The following is a 17,199-nucleotide window of genomic DNA, read 5'->3' as shown; positions in this document are numbered from 1 at the left end:
TCTGTCGATCGGGAAAGAGTGATGTCACAAAAGAGGCGTGTGCCGAGTATAGACTGGCTACGGGAGAGGCTAGATCCACCCCTGGGGCCTGCATCCCCAGCATGCATTGCGGTCCCGAAAAATACCGAGTCCGACCAACCCCATGTCCCACGTCAATTGAAAAGCGTGACCGGAGGCAAATTCAAAGTAAAGTACTGCATATTGTACAGGGTTGGTCTACTTGTTACTGTAGGATAGTTAGGCTACATCTGTAACATATTTGTAATGGGGATACCCAGCACATATATATAGGCCAGAAGCCGTTTATTTTATCTTTTTTAAAAACGTTTTATTCTTATTATGCGGTCTAAAGAATCCCGCCTATATACCGAACTGCGCACATACAAATACGAACGAACGGGAGAGGCTAGATCCAAGCAGTGTCTCCTTGAAAAGTAAAATAAGTATAATAGCATAATTACAAATGCCTCCGCACATGCTATGTTGCTTGAATACAATTGGATAAGTGTGATACAGACAGCTGTAAGTACCACACTTATCCAATATTTATTATCAAATCCCATCTTTAGTGTAGTAACAAAATCTTTTTTTTGTCAGGCAGCAGGCAGCAGTCCAATCATTCGTTTTAGACATAGGCCTAGTTAGGATATTTGTTGTGCAGGAAAAGAGACTGAAGGCTGACAAGTGTTTCATTTGTTTATTTACTTGTTTACACAGAAGATTTATTCATTAGAGAAATACAGTAGTAGCCTATCCTGTTGAAGACAATAATAATGGGTATCTGAGTCTCCAGCAACGAAGTGTGGAGATGGGTCTGGCTATGCGGGCTGTGGTAACGTTGCATGTATAACTGCTAGTCTATCAGGCTCCTATAGGCTACAAATAGCTCTGTCTTCCGTGGTATAAATATACAGAACATAACGCTATCCTAGTACTACCCCATTACAAATATGTTACAGATATAGCCTAACTATCCTACAGTAACAAGTAGACCAACCCTGTACAATATGCAGTACTTTACTTAGAATTTGCCTCCGGTCACGCTTTTCAATTGACGTGGGACGAGTGGTTGGTCGGACTCGGTATTTTTCGGGACCGCAATGCAATGCAGTCTCCCGACTGGCTACGTTAGTTTTCCCTGGGCCGGTTCCTATAGGTCACGCAACTTCCGGGTTCTTCCCAATGAAATATATGTCAAATACGTCAAATATTTTTCTCTGTCCTGTCAAAGATACCAATCCATGGATGGCCCGTGCATCGGAAAACGTAGCAAACAAAGTAGGCTGAATTATTGTATACGATATTCCGTGCCAGCCTTACGCTAACTTAAATTTGCATAAGTTGTCAGGATGCGCAGATATAGTAAACAGCCCATCCCAAACAAAGGTACCCACTTTAGTTGATACACAAGAGCCAGTTACTAGTAACTCTAGTCTAGATTCTTAATTCTATTTTGAATGGAGATTCTGAATACAAAATTCCTGAATAAATGTTAATTTGTGTTTGTGAAACAACACAATAACATATTTAGCTAAAGTAATATATTGCTTCAACAATATAACACGATACAACTATATACACGTACGCATGAAAACGATGAATTGTAGCGCACTGAATGGCATTTATATAAAAATATAAATTTGAGCATGCACAAAAGGCTAAGACTCATGGGAAACTGCCACAGTTGCTTCGCATGACAAATTAGGCATTTGTAATTTAGACAGCATTTTCCTTGTTCACCCAGACGATGGAGCCATTCGCTTGCTACTTTTAAAGATATTTGACTTGAAGCTGATGAGTCTGATTTATTTTCGGTTTGTACATTAATTGATCAGATATGGAATGTTGCTTATGCATCAAGACGTTTAAAATGTGGGACTTTATATTCAGATTACTAATAGCACATTAAAGGTGATAGTAAATGTTGCTTGTTACACAATAATAGAATCTTCTGCACAATCCTTCGGAATTACCATCTATTCCATCAGATTATTTTACACTAGTGCTTAAAACCATTTCTACTTTTGCTATGTAGGTCATGTAAACACAGTTCTATATGTTCTACATTTGTTCTATATGGCATGCCATAAAAATGCATTCCAAATAAAGGTATAAAAACTTGAGTAGCAGTGTAGCCACAGTAAGATCCGCACAGCCGTTGGGCCCTTGAGCAAGGCCCTTAACCCTGCATTGCTCCAGGGGAGGATTGTCTCCTGGTTAGTCTAATCAACTGTAAGGTGCTTTGGATAAGAGCGTCTGCCAAATGCCATTAATGTAATGTAATGTAATGTAATGTAATGTAGCGGATGTGCCATCTGTGAATTGTAACCATTTTACACTGAAAACTGTTCTGTAAATTGGAACAGCACTGAATCATCAGCCAGCACTAAACCAGTCAAGAGAATGCTGGGGCACATTGGTGTGCTAGTGACATGCATATTGGCAGTTAGTGGGTATTCTTTAATTCTTTAACAGCATCATTGGGAAATACACAGGTGGAGAACTAGCATCAGCACTTTGAGTCGTCATTCAATTGACCTATTTCTTAATTTGACAATGATCATGAAGACGACTCGGTGGTGCCAACTGCACTGAAGCCCCATTATGATACAACAATAAACCACTTATTTGAAACGCCATGTCTGATGTTAAAGAACATCTTAGAATTAGCGTTTGTCTACAGTTCAAAAACAAAAGCAGCCATGAGCACTGTTTTAATCGATCCTACCATTCTGGAGTCTTTTTGTTCTGGCACAGATTCAGTGGGAGGATCCATTGGGACTGTGTGGGTAGATGTAATGTGTCCCTCCAGAATGACACTAAACTGCTAATTTGTCCCAAGTAAATTGTCAGTCTGCTCAATTTCCACTTGCTGGCTTGATGTACTGGGTTTTGCCTGGGAGCTGACTTTCCAATGTTAACAGGAGTGCTTTACCATGAAGGTCACAAGCAGGGTCATTAACCCTCCTTGTGCAGGGAAAGGTCAGGTGAAACAAAACAAGAGGTGTGTTTAATCGCTTTGTCTCTTAGCAAAACCAACTGACCTAGAGGCTACAATTATGTAACGGTTGCTGTCTATACATTGCTAAGCGACACTTTCGGCCTGTGGTGGAGAAACCTGAAACTGCCCTTTTGAACTTTAAGCGAAGCAGTATGTTTGGGAATGACGCTTTATGGTCGAAAGGGTTCAGATGCTTTAAATAGTGTGTGAAAGACCAGCTGATTTAACAAACACCCAATAGCACCTTCTGCTGAGTGAGCCAGTTCATGACCTTCAGCAAACTACTGTGGCTCTCCAAACCCCTGGAAACATACAGCAGAAAGACACCAGACTGTGAGCAGTGAGTACCATGCATCTGAAACACTGGGTCATTTAAAATTATACTCAGACCTTAATTCCTCTCAATGTTATAGCACGCAGCATTTTGGAATATGCACCTCAAAGCTTGGGAGCTAAAATGAATACATGCCAAATACAAAAATATGCATAAATTCATTCTGATTGTTGGTCTGCCTTTTGGGACGTATGCCCTCAACTCTTGGAACAGACACTTGCAAGCTACAGGGACACACTGAAAGGACTTGGCTGGCACTGCTGCAGCTGAACAAATGCCCACCCACATGACCAGCACATACCATTCCGTCACCGAGTATGGGCACCTTCCCTGGCTAAACTTAGAACCCTGCATCCCAACAGAAGAACTGAATGTGAAGAGGTTATTTCAAGGGCTGAAGTGCCTTTCACAGGCCTTTTGATTATAACCCATTGATTTTCCTTTTCCATTGTCACCCTTTCATTATGAGTATATCTCCATGATTCAAGTTGTGCAGAAAAATGCAAATTAATAGAACTTACACATAGAGGCCATATATGTGTACATATATTTTATTTGCACGTACTTTTATCGAACAATAATCGTACTTACATTGTAAGTAGTTTCTCATTTTTGATGCAAAATCAAACGAGTCAGCCGAGGCGACTGAAACTGAAAATGTACAGTACGCCTACTGCGGAGAGTCACGTGCCTGGAGTAATTTTAGAAGCGCGCTTATGCCCGCTGAGCCCGCTCAACGCACTCGATTCTGATTGGTTTCGTCGTACGCGTTTAATGTTTTGATGAATAAAGTTGTGGCCCCCCTTTTTTTCTTCTGAAGCTGACGTGTTGTGTCTGGGAGGCGCTTTCCAATATCACACAAAACGACATCTCATTTCGGTCCTTCTTGCGTTTGGAGTGTAACCGGTTAGCAGCTAAATTTGATTTCAGCGCAACATGGCAGGGTATTTGAAGGTCCTTAGTTCCCTCTCTAGGTCTGCCGCCGCGCTTTCTAAAAACCCCGCCGTGCTAGCACCGGCCTCAACCTGCCAGAATCTGCAACAAAGAAACTGTGAGTTCGACCGCTATTACTTTACATTTGTCAATGGAAGTAGGTAGTTTCGAGAGCGACAATGGCTATCGCCGAAGCCGGGTGGTTTATTGCTTATGTGGTCATTTGACTAATTGTTACCAGGAGAGAGTAAACAGCCTCCGTTTTTCCTTTATTGCAGTTGATTAGCTAGCTTGTTTGATACACTTCTTAATTTTGTAACATAGCTAGTCTAGTCACGTGGATAAGCGATTCAATGTATTCCATAAAATGATTGGAAGTAGCTATATAATTATATGAAATATGTGTTCGCTCACGGGTCTTGGTATCTCGTGTGTTTTTGTCAATCGTATCTAGCTAACTAGCTTTCCAATGCGTGAGTATTTGACCCAGAAACACGGTAGCATAGGCTAGCGATGCGAGCGCTTTTCGCAGGGCTGGCTTGCGGGAAGATTTTTTTGTCGTTTGACCACAATTGACTCCCGGTTCCCTTGTGTCACGTAAAATGTGTCATTTAGAATAGGAGGGTGTCGTTACTTGCGCTTGGGCAGCAAATAACGACAAAAATGCAAAGGGAGTACTAGCCGTTGATGCTCATCCAGTTCGCTTACTCAAATGAATGGAAAGTAGCGCTAGCTAGAAAGCTGTCGCCGGATGTGGTGCAGTAGCCTCTGCAAGACCTCTATTTTGTTGGCGAGCCATTTCACATACATAAATCGACGCCGTTTCTTAATTTACGATATAACTAGCCATCATTCGGTTGTCATATCGATATATAGATAACTTGTCCTTAGCAATAAAAGTTTCTGAATATTTTACACCTGTCCGTTAAGACAACGACTACTTGCTCCAGGTCTTTATAGACCTAACGGGAAGGTGCGCAAATATTTCTGCGCAGTCGTCCGAGTCCCCATCTCAACCCAAGGAGCCATCTAGCCATGTCCCTTGGCTAGCGAATTCAGGCCTATATTTCTACAGTCTACGAATCAGGCTCGCGTTCACGAATACCTCAAACTTAGCTGCCAAGGTCACACTAGTATGGCAACTTGGAGGTACTAGCTGTTCTATTTATTCTGATGGGAAAATACCGAACGGACTCGATTTTCGAGCGGCTGATTTTCAGAAATGGCTATTAGCAAACAAGCTGTTTTGAAATAAATCATTTTCCAATTTACATAATTGCAAGTAATGAGCAATCATTGGGCTGAGTAAAACTACTCGTTTAATCTGCTACACAACTGAGTAACATACCTTTTAATTTTAGATGTTGTATTCGCGGGTTATGTTCAAATTATTCAGTAGCTAAAACCTCTCCATTTATACCATAAAGCGTTTTAAGAAGCAATTAGGAACCCCAATAAAAGTTTAGGCCTACTTCAAGGTCAAGCAATAGCCAGTATTAGCCTCACTAACATGTAGCCGTTTGGCTTTTTTGGAAAACGTGTGTGTCGTCCTACCGTACAGTTTCAGAGAAACGAGGACTAGCAACTGCTGTACCAGCGACCCTTTGACGTCTATAAAATTCTGAGTATGTAGGTCAGAAGGACAAGACGTTTCCGTTGTCCTCTGCCTGAGACTGCCCTTTGCTCGTTCCTTTAGATGGGAATTATTTGTCCTAACTATTGAAGGTCACTTTGGGTTTCGTAGGTGTTTGTTGACTGTGGTTTACTTGGACCCCTGGGAGGCATGCATGAAGAAGGCGGGCGGTGGATCTAGACAGATTATGAGCTCAGAGGCTATTTAAACAGCCCTTATCCAGCAACCTTAAAGCTAGGCTCTTCTGCTGTATGTGTAATGAACTGAGATAAACATCAATGGGACAAAGGTGCCTACCGCAGCACATCTGTAACTGTAACCCAGGTGGAGTTTTTCAGTGGAAAAAACAACATTTGACCTGGGACGGGTGGTCACCAGCTGTTGTCCAGGAGAGCTGCGTAGTCTTTTCTTTTTACCTTAAAATGAGCAACTTGGACTGAAATGAATGAGGAGAAGTAAAATGTTGAGCAATTATTCAAAGAAAATAAGGACATTCAACACCCCTGTTGGACATGTTCATGCGTCTGGCCAGCAGAAAGGCAAGCCAGAACACAGTCTCTATCTCATTGCAGTCACAAGACACACGCTGCTCTTGCCAGGGAGTTTTATAACTTCAGTAAGCTTGCGTGGATTGTTCAGGAAATAAGAGTTTTGATTGCCCTAAGAAACTCATTTCCCCCCCACCTGCAGTGGATGTGTTGTGCAGTCCTCAACAGCTGCTCAAATGTATTCATTCATTCATTTATTTACCCACAGCGTCAGTTCTTGCTGTCAAATGCTTTTATTGCCAAAAGTTCTCTTGTTTTGGGAATACTGTTTGGTTCATAGTCCCATGCAGGTTTATCTTTGCAAACGTGGACAGTGAAAACACTTTGTTGGCCGGCAGTGTCGGGGCTGTTCTGAAGGCTTGCCGCGCGCTGAAGAGAGATAAGAGCAATGATAAACTAGGTTGTAGAGTAGAGGCTCGCACACGTGCTACCTTTATGCTGGCCAATCACAATGAACAACAGAGTTTAGTAACACCAGTAAGCACATGAATGATTGTGGCAGCTGTCCTCACCCCCTAGTGACACGGTAGGAGTTTGATTTAGCGCTTTGATCTAGCGAACTTGGTGTTTAGCTCACGGAGCCAATCGTCTCTCCCTGCGCCGTGCTGACAGTTATGGCCAAAGTTGCCTCAAATTCTGTTGCCTAGGTTAAAACGGATGTTTGTTGAAAAAAATTAGATGTCCAGCAAAGTTTATGTGGGCCAATTCGCTAGAGCCTGAAATCAATAGCTGTGGTCACGTGATCTGGCTAAAGCCAGAGACAGGGTGGATAACAAAGGTTGTCTTGATTACGTGTTGTGTTGCAGGTTACACAAATATCTGTTGCGTTAGTTGGTAGGTAGAATACGCAGGAAGCAGGTGACGGTTGTTCTCATAGACATTGAAAGTCCTTGAACATTTCTGTTTTCCTGAAAAGCCACGGATTGTTGGCAGACACTCCACCAATCATTTTAATTGTTAGGAAAAATGCCTACCTAAATGTAAAAAAAGAAAGCGTATTCATACAAATATAGTCTGCTTGTTAGTCGTCATTTTCCATTGTCATTTGTACTGGTAATGTATTGGCAAGCTTGTTGTTTATTTTCATTATTGTAAATATTGTGCTTCTTTCTTCAACAAAAAAAAGCCTTCTCTTAATAATCTCACACTACATCTTCATTCATCGGAATGTCACTGAAAATATAGATAATATTTTAACAGGAGCCCTGATAAGGTCACCCTTGTTTCAGTTCACCGTTGTGTATATGGTAAACAGCCTCTGCTTATTCAGGCTTTGCTTGAAGATAAAGTCGACCTCTATGAAGATGTCTTAACTTGTGGAATTGCAGTGGACTCGGTGTACTATAAGTACGCAGATCAAACGGAAGGTTAACAAGCCGTCTGTGCTTTAGATATGCTGGTGAAAGGCCCTGTTATTTTGAAAAAAGTGCACTACCACTGCTACTCACAGCTGCAGAGACATGTACAGGTCCTGTGGCTTGACAACATTTAGGATAGTGCTGTCCATTTTCTCATCTGTACAGTACAGAAGTAGTATTACATTTTCTGCGCTGTTGCTTTTCATATAAAAACAACTTCCTTCGGTGAATAAGATGACGTGATTTTGGTTGGGTTTTGGTTTGGCTGGAATGTACTGCTATGCCTCCAGATGGCAAGGATGTTTCCAAAACAGTGCTTGCTTACTGGAAGCCTGCTGAATGTAGCCAGTGAATTTTCCGACAGAAACACCTATGGCATTCCTGCGTCATTTTGGTGATTCAAATGACCCCCCCCCCTCCCCCCCCCCATTGCTATGGAGTGCAGTATTTTTCCAGAGAACGCTCTCTGCGTTGGGGAGTAGTTTAATCCTCACTGGTGCTCGCTGTGCAAGCACAGCGGCAGCTCACTCTACTGACATTTTAGGTGCCTCTTCTCTACTCCACTATTAGCGTTTGTGAGTCCTTCATTACTGGGCTTTTAGTTAATTACGCTGTTCTCAGCAGGTACTCATTTTGAGACGGTGTGCTTGCTCCTGTAAAATGCCTGCATCTTGTTCAGATGTTTTAAATGCAGCTTAAAAACCCCGTCTTACCATGTTCAGCTTTGCAGTCGACGAGCATTTGTTTCTCATGCTTGGATTGACTGGTTTTTGTATACACACGTGCCACTGGAAATCGGATATTTTTTAAATGTTCCCACGCTTCCGATTTGTGGCTCAGCCTACTTCTAACAACATTATGCAATCGCCGGTTTTGGTTTCATATTTGCTATGTGTTTGCACTGCAATGCAGATGGGGAAATGGTTGCGCTTAAGTGTGTTGAGGAATACTGTTTCATCTGGACTTGAAGCTAATTGAGCCCTTTGACTAACGTGTATAACAATATTAATTTCGGGGCACCCAAGCCCCTGGGTTTATTGTTCTTTACCTCTCAGTGGGTCTAAAAGTGTCTTACTGCTGGAAAAGGATTATTGGGGCTTTGAATTACATAATCAGAATGCTGAAGGTCAACCAGCTGGCCGATATGGAGGTAGCAGCATACTGTACTTCTTATGTGCTTGGTAACATGCAACTGTAGTGTACTACAGAACAAAAGGGCTTTCTTGCAATATCTGGCACCCTTTTCCTTAGAGATAACAGTGTAAACAAAACTAGTCTGAGCATTCCTGAATTAAAAGCACAATAGTATGATAGTCTTAGTCACGATAGTCATGATACAGATTCCGAGAATGTGTTGGAAATTGTATTTTCTTTAGAAAGGGGCCAGGCCTCCTCTGCAATATTAGGCCCAATAGTCAAAAACTAGTCCTGCTGCAACTTGCAAACCCAGCCTGCATCATAGATTTGTGGCCATCTGTTCTGTCTGATGTTTTTTGGATTTTGAAAATGAGCCAAATCAAGAGGCTTAGGTTGAGGCATCCTTTCCAACAATGCACCAGGCCAGCTACATGGCCTATGAGTCGCTCCCACAGTTACTGCTTATCAGCTGTAACTAAATACCAAGGTCCCCCCAAACGGGTGGAGGGTGAACTGAACTGAAACCACGGAGAAAGGATAATTGATCTCCACTGCATGCAGTTACACAATGCCGTTTTAAGGACCGATTTCTTCTATTGTTTGGGTTTAAAGTGCCCCGGGGTGACTCGGGATGGGTGCAGAAAACCATGACAAGCAGCCCTAAGCATTTATGTGACAATAAGAACACTTGTCCTTAACTTGTAGGTAACATTTGAGATGGACCATCCCAACGTCTGCATATTTTTGCCTATTCTTTATTACACATCATCGGTTTCGCTGTGCACAAACAAACGGCATGTGCTCTGGCTTGGGGTTCTTTGAGGGTAATGTCATAGCACAGTATGGTGAAACAAAATGAGAAGGAGTTGATAAACATGGAGAACAACAGTGTTCACTTCTAAAGCTAAATTGCGCCCTTTGCGGTTTTCTGAAATGGCAATGATTCTACTGCAGTCATCACGTAGGCTGTGTCCAATTAGAACTTGACTTTTTGTAGGAAATGTAAAATGATCATGTTTGAAAGCGAAGGCGGGGAAGGCATTTCTTTGGGGATGAGCAGCACACCGCAAGACGGCAACTTATGGTGCTGCCAGAAGGCCAGTTTAGGTCACAAAGTGATCATCCAAGGAGAGCAATTTAGCACATTTATACTAGAACATCTGCTGATGCCTGCTGTAGTCCTTGTTAGTAGTCCACTGTGTCCAGGGTTAATGGTGAGATGAATCCACTCAACTCACTCATAGGTTGTTCTGGTAATGCAAGTGTTTACACAGTAATATTCAGTAAAATATTTTTTTCTTTGAGTCATACAAGACCAGTCTTACAGTCTTATTGGTGTGCTCTAGCAGTTTATCTGAACTGGACTTTTTAAAAAGCAGACTTCGGATTTCAGGACTGCTTAACCAGAGGAAGTCCTGTCAAAGAGCAGCTGCTTGGAACAAGAAGCAACCCCTAACCCAGTGCACCCTCCCACCCCACCCCCAAAAACTCACCATTACCACCTCACCACCCCCGAAAACCCCCCTACCTCCACCACACCACCCCTACCATCTCTGTCACTAAACCACCATCTCCCCACTACTGAACAACCCACCTCCTTCCCCCAACAAACAAACATTCACCAGCATCACCTTTCAACTCCCGCCTCTGCCAATCTTAACACATCGCCCCTCCCCCTCCCACTGCTTCCCTCACCCCACCCCCACTGCCTCAATGCCTCTTTATCCTAATGACCTCCACGCAACTGTGACCCTGTGTAGGGGGATTTAAAACTCCACTCAGGCCTGTATATAAACGCCTGGACACACCGAGCCGGCCGTCGGCCGCGGGCTGTAGTTGGGCCTCCTTTGAGCGCCGGTGGCCTAATGTCGCCCGTAGTTTCGGCGGTGTGTCCCACACCGCTGGTGCCGGCCAGATCTTATCAGCAGCTTTTCAACTGAGTCGGCATGTTGAGGAGAGCTCTCTGATTCGCTGCTCAGCTCACCAATCCAGTGCATCCAGTCCAGAAAGCGTAAAATGTGTGGCCTTATAACACTGGTGACAAGAAGCGATCGGTCTCCTGGTATGGAGAGTCATTTCCTCTCACGCATGCGCAGAATGCACATAGCTGTCGGCCGTCAGCTGTAGCCTAGTCTTTCCTGTGCGTTCCAGCTCCATTTTATACGGGCAGCTGGAGGCAACGCAAAGCGGTTTGACCGTCGGCCTTGGTTGTTGCTATTTCTTTGTTGGCTCCGTGTGTCCCTTCTGCAGACCTGGAATTTCTCTATTCCAGACCAAAGGTAAATGTCCATAAATGCCAGGATCGAGTGAAATGATCAAAGGCGTCTGTCTGTTCTCACCTATGCGTGTCCTCTACTCTCAGTTCTTTGACTGCCATTTGGAAAATGCATTTCTGGCTCTGCTCTGATATTATTCTTGGCTCAAAAAAAGAACTTGACTACAGCAAACTCCCACATAAGGCTCCCGCATATGTGACCTACCAGATTATCCAACAGCCTCATTTTTGTTAATGCCAATTTCAAATCATGATTTACAGTCTGTTGAAGTGGTAGCCTTTATGCAAATACAGTACATTAACATAGCACTTGGTGCAGACTGACTACTGCACCTCCCTTGCAGCAAGAATTTCTTTGATCGCATCTAAAAATCTTTCATTTCGTTTTACTAATTGCAGAAATCCGAAATCCGCAATTTCCAAATGGTACAATAATTCACTATGAATATACTGTGATGGCCAGCAATCTTTTGGCAGTTTGTTGCATTTCATGTAGACTAATTCTGAACCATTTCTGCTGAATTCAGACAATTTATTTTATTTTATTTATTGTTGTCTAATATTCATACGATTGCAATTTCCAAAGTGAAATAAATCCTATTGAAATCCATCTCAAACTATTTTGCTCATACAGTACAAAAGCTTTTTCTAAACCATTCTTTTAACAAATTAATTTTTGCATATTCAAGTTTTGAAATGTGTGCCAGCGACCACACCGGTTTATCCAACCTTTCAAATTTTCGAGTGGGGTCCCATTAAGGTGGCTTTCGCAGGATTTGAGTGCATTGTCAGTTTAAATTTTAACTCCAGGCGCTTGCAGTGGTGAAATGTGAGACGAGCGTTTCTGGGGTCTCCGCAGATGCCGACAAGCGTATCAAGGTGGCCCAGCCGGTGGTGGAGATGGACGGAGACGAGATGACCCGCATCATCTGGGAGTTCATCAAGGAGAAGGTGAGGAGAGGGGGGTAGGGCTGCTGAGCAGGGCTAAAGTGGCCAGAGTGATGTTTGGGGGTGGGAGTGAGCAGGACCCATACAGAGGGGGTGGGGGTGGTGAAGCTGAAGTGAGAGTGGGACTGGGAGAGGTTAGAGTGGAGGATGGGACTTTCGGCAGAAGAGTGGTGGATGGGGGTAGGGAGAAGAATGAGGGGATTTGTGGAGTGGGAGGTCAGTGCTGGGAGCGCGCCGCCATCTTGCACGTTTATACGTACAACACGAAGGCTGAACTTTTTGTGTAGTTTCTCTCTCCTGCTTGCTGAACAACTTGAAATTAGCCAGCGAACACAGACCTATTAACACTGACACTGTGCTCTGGGTAGTCGTCCTGTGTGCAGTGCAGTCCATAAGTATTTGGACAGTTGTACAATTCATGTCCTTTTGGCTCTGTGCTCCAGCACATTGGAAGTGACAGGCAGAGACATAGACATAGACATAGACATAGACATAGACATAGACATAGACATAGACATAGACATAGACATAAAATGAACTGTTTGGAACATCATTAAGAAGAAAGGGCACTGGTGAGATTAGCAAACATAATGGGACTTGTAGACGTGCCTCAAAGAGCCCACAGAGCTCTGGAAAAAGGTCTTGTGGACAGATGAGACCAAGACTTCACTTGTATCAGAGTGATGGTGATGGCAAGAGCAAACCTGTGAAACATGGTGGTGGGGGTGTTATAAGTTTGGCATGCATGGCTGCAACAGGTGCTGGCTCACTTGCATTCATTAATTGTGTAACTGCTGACGGCAGTAGCAGAATGAACTCTGAAGTGTACCGAAGCATACCAGCACTCGTAAGGACACTTACTATCGGAATCGAAAGAATACATAAAAAACTCTTGGCACATAGCTAGGCTAGATATCCACACAGGAGGATGGAGAGCTAACCTGAAAGCCGTGGCGTGACGTTAGCTTGCTTTGGTTACGCAAGCTCGCAAGGTACCCTCTGTTCGAATAAAACAAATGTTTAGTTTGTAGTGTTATTTTTTTGGACTGCACGTACCTTGATCTTGGGCTCAAGCCTAATTTATTTATTTATTTCTCTGTTGTGCAGCTGGGCCAGTTTCAGCAACGTTGAGTAATAATAAGTGTTCAATGACAGTGGAGGAAAACACCAGCACTCGCCTTGCTTCATGTTGCTTGTTGGAATTTAGTTCATGTAATTGACCTAAATAGCAAATGTAATGTTAGCATAAATGACAGAACATTGCTCAAAAGGTCGTACACAAATCTACAAAAATATCCAGTAATAAATAGACCAAGAAGTTTTCTTTTCCATTTGGGAAAAAAACAAAAACAAAGATTGATTGGATGATTACTTCAATTTGCCACTAGGACCCTCTAGTGACCAGTGGACATGATCAGTGTGTGGTCACTGTAATCCCAACAACCGTTTATGCTTCAAATTGAATGTACTTTCAAGTTCAAATAATCATTTCTCAATTAACTTGCTCCATTAACTGGGTTAATGCTTGTGTAATGTTTGCTGTTTACCCGGCAGATTACTCTGTAATCGGTAGCCTACTGTATTACTTTTCAAATTGCATGACAAAAAATGTAGCTAACATGCTGTATTACTAGTAAAAGGTATAATATTTAATTTGGCGAGTGAGTGAGTGAGTGAGTGAGTGAGTGAGTGAGTGAGTGAGTGAGTGAGTGAGTGAGTGAGTGAGTGAGTGAGTGAGTGAGTGAGTGAGTGAGTGAGTGAGTGAGTGAGTGAGTGAGTGAGTGAGTGAGTGAGTGAGTGAGTGAGTGAGTGAGTGAGTGAGTGAGTGAGTGAGTGAGGTCTATTGCAAAGTAACAAATCAGGTCATGCAGCATATGTAGAATTATCCTGCACTGATTAGCCCTACATGAACTTAATTTCTTTGGTGATCTGATTATGTAATCAAGGTTACGTAATCGCATTACAGTAACAGTATTTCATTTCTTCCCAACACTGGTTACTTGGATAAAAATTGTAATTAATCTCAATGGCTAGTTGGTACATGGTAACATTGACCCTGATAAATTATATAAAGTTACTGAATACAAAAGAAAATTAATAAAACAAAAAATATTACCACTTGTTACGGTGAGTTTAGGGACAGCCCAGTCAGTAAACTAGTAACATTTTCACATATATAGGTGGTTAAACATTATCCTAGTTCTTTTTGAATGCAGTAGAGTACACATGGCTGACTGACTATTTTGGGTTGCAGAAGCAAGGCTGTAGCTCAACCAGTGCGATGGAAGTAATGACTGGAATTTCCCTTCATATAAATATACTCAAGGTCCATTTTTCTGTCTATTTCAATTCAACACGCAGCTCTCAGGATCTGAGTGCCAGTTTTTAGCACAGTTGGTCTCCATTGTGGTTACATTCAGCGCGCTCCACTATTCTGCATCCTGTAGTGGGATATACAAGATCAGTCATATTTTTCCGTTTCTTGAGTCATAATCCTTCGGTTCCAAGTGAGTCACACGACTGTTGGTTTTTTGTGTTCCCAGCTCATTCTCTCCAACGTTGACGTGGAGCTGAAGTACTATGACCTGGGTCTCCCGTACCGCGACCAGACCGACGACCAGGTCACCATCGACTCCGCCCTGGCAACCAAGAAGTACAGCGTTGCGGTCAAATGTGCCACCATCACTCCCGATGAAGCCAGAGTGGAAGGTATGTGCCTGCTGCCTGGGGGGGCGGGATGGGGATGGGCTCTGAATTTTAGGTTCCGTTTCTGGTAGTGGGGAGAAAGGGACAGGGTGTTTTGGGAGAAGCACACAAAGCAGTCTTAAGCGCTAGCGTGCTATATAGGCTTTCATAAACTTCAAACAAACCGGTTCTTCCGACGTCTCGTTCAGCTTTTCTGAATTAGCTGAACTAAGAGGTGGGATGAGAAGCTGTTGTCGTCGAGCAGGTTGGGATTTTGTCCCAAGAATTCAGCGACAGCCACACTGTCAACAATAAAAATAAATAAATAAAAATAAACTACGAAAGTACAAAATGACCAGTTTACTTCGGAGTTGAATGCTGCAGTTGTGCACATTGGTATTGCAGGGCCAATATTGGCTCTTATTGGTGAGGTGATCCAAACTGATTCACTGTCCAATCACCGCATGGATTTTGGAATGTCAGTTTTGGAAAGTTAAAGCCCCCCCCTCCCTATCTGAAGCTCTCCAACGTTCCAAGCAGCAGTTCATTTGAAGCATGTGGAAACAACTCGGGGGCACCTTCGGATGATTAATGATTAATGGAAGCAGCCAACAGAATTCTAATTAAACTACAAATTAATCTTCTAAACCCCTAGGCTGGCTGAGCCTGCGACCCCATTAGGAATGCTGTTGGCCAAGAACAGGGAGCTTGCATGCGCTTCATGATCTGACACTGCGTGTGGCCTCTCTTGTTTCCCTAAAGAATTCAAGTTGAAGAAGATGTGGAAAAGCCCCAACGGAACTATAAGGAACATCCTGGGAGGCACGGTCTTCCGCGAGCCGATCATCTGCAAGAACATTCCTCGTCTCGTCCCTGGTTGGACGCAGGCCATCACAATCGGCAGACACGCCTTCGGTGACCAGGTGCGTTTTTCTCCGCTCATTCGAATACGCTACTTTGCGTTTGCTGAAAGTGGATGACTCCCAGTGGGCTTTCCCGTTCGAACCGCCGACTCTTGTTGGGGCGACATGGCTCAGGCAGTAAGAGCGGTCGTCTGGCAGTCGGGGGGTTGTCGGTTCGATCCCCCGCCCGGGCTGTGTCGAAGTGTCCCTGAGCAAGACACCTAACCCCTAAATGCTCCTGACGAGCTGGTCGGTGCCTTGCACATGGCAGCCAATCGCCGTCGGTGTTTGAGTGTGAGTGTGTGTATGAATGGGTGAATGAGAAGCATCAATTGTACAGCGCTTTGGATAAAGGCGCTTTATAAATGCCACCATTTTGTTGTGTCGTGGTACAGTACAGAGCGACAGACTTCGTGGTGGACAAGCCGGGCAAATTCATGATGGTGTTCACCCCGACGGACGGAAGCCCGGGAAAGGAGTGGGAGGTGTACGACTTCCCCGCGGGGGGCTGCGGGATGGGCATGTACAACACCGATGAGGTGAGCGAGACTCGCCCCCCAAACCTGCAGTTACACAAACACCAAGGTTAAATGTCTTTTCTTTTTATTTTATTTTTCTTTATTTCTCCATGTTCAGATTTTTTTCAACTTTAACCGCGTATAAAAATGTTACATTTATAGAGTAGGTGTTTGTAAGCCATTACTGTGAGAAAAGAGAAAAAAATAGTTTTTACTGTGACTAATATCTAATAAAAGAAACTACCAACATCATGGAGAGGAATAAGTATGATTCAGTGGTCTCTCCCAGAAAATTGCTTCAACTCTACAGGCCTTTAATTCATAGGTGGTGGGATGTTTTCAAGCTCCTTGTGGCCTGCACTGCAGTAACTGTTGTACCCAACTGCAATTTCTGGAACCATAGAACCCTAGAACTCAGACTGTAGAAACTGTGACACTTGGAATTTAAATTCTGAACAATATGATATTTTGTTGAACAAAGGTGTAACACAGTAGCTACAAAGAGAATTAAATTGTCTGATCACCTGTGAAAATCTTAAATATCACCAGGATAAGCTAAATGTTTTCTATCTAAAGAGAGAATTACCATTTGTCTTCAACACTTGCATTAACTGCTTTGAAATCTCAGTCAGACAATTGATTTGGTTGTCTAGTTCAACAGTCCTGTGACCACGTAGCTAATTTCTCAAGCTTTTCACAGTATCCACTCCACTTGAAAGTGAAAGCATTTCTTTTTTTCCTTTTTTCTTTTTTTCTTTTTGCTGTAGGCATGGATTCTTTAGATTCTGTACTAGTATGACTACATATACCATATACTTACACATACAAAATTGAAAGTAATCTGAAGGTTTATGTAGTTTAAGAGATGCCAAATTCAAACCAAATTTATATTTGCTATCCAAATGCATGTAAGCAGTTTCCTCCCCC

The 17,199-nt window shown here is 43.1% G+C and overlaps 1 protein-coding gene across 1 annotated transcript in view; it reads left to right on the top strand.

Annotated features, from left to right (window-relative positions):
* The first annotated feature begins 4,152 nt into the window (after positions 1–4,152).
* Positions 4,153–17,199, top strand: part of idh2 (isocitrate dehydrogenase (NADP(+)) 2) — a 28,510-nt gene continuing 15,463 nt past the window's right edge. Inside the window, 5 exon segments of the mRNA XM_061222189.1 lie at positions 4,153–4,386; positions 12,079–12,170; positions 14,711–14,876; positions 15,615–15,775; positions 16,150–16,293. Coding sequence (XP_061078173.1) covers positions 4,272–4,386; positions 12,079–12,170; positions 14,711–14,876; positions 15,615–15,775; positions 16,150–16,293 — 678 coding nt within the window. The 5' untranslated portion in view covers positions 4,153–4,271.

Source organism: Conger conger, chromosome 15 (assembly GCF_963514075.1).
Source record: "Conger conger chromosome 15, fConCon1.1, whole genome shotgun sequence".
Classification (NCBI taxonomy): domain Eukaryota; kingdom Metazoa; phylum Chordata; class Actinopteri; order Anguilliformes; family Congridae; genus Conger; species Conger conger.
This window is presented reverse-complemented; position numbering and strand designations above follow the sequence as displayed.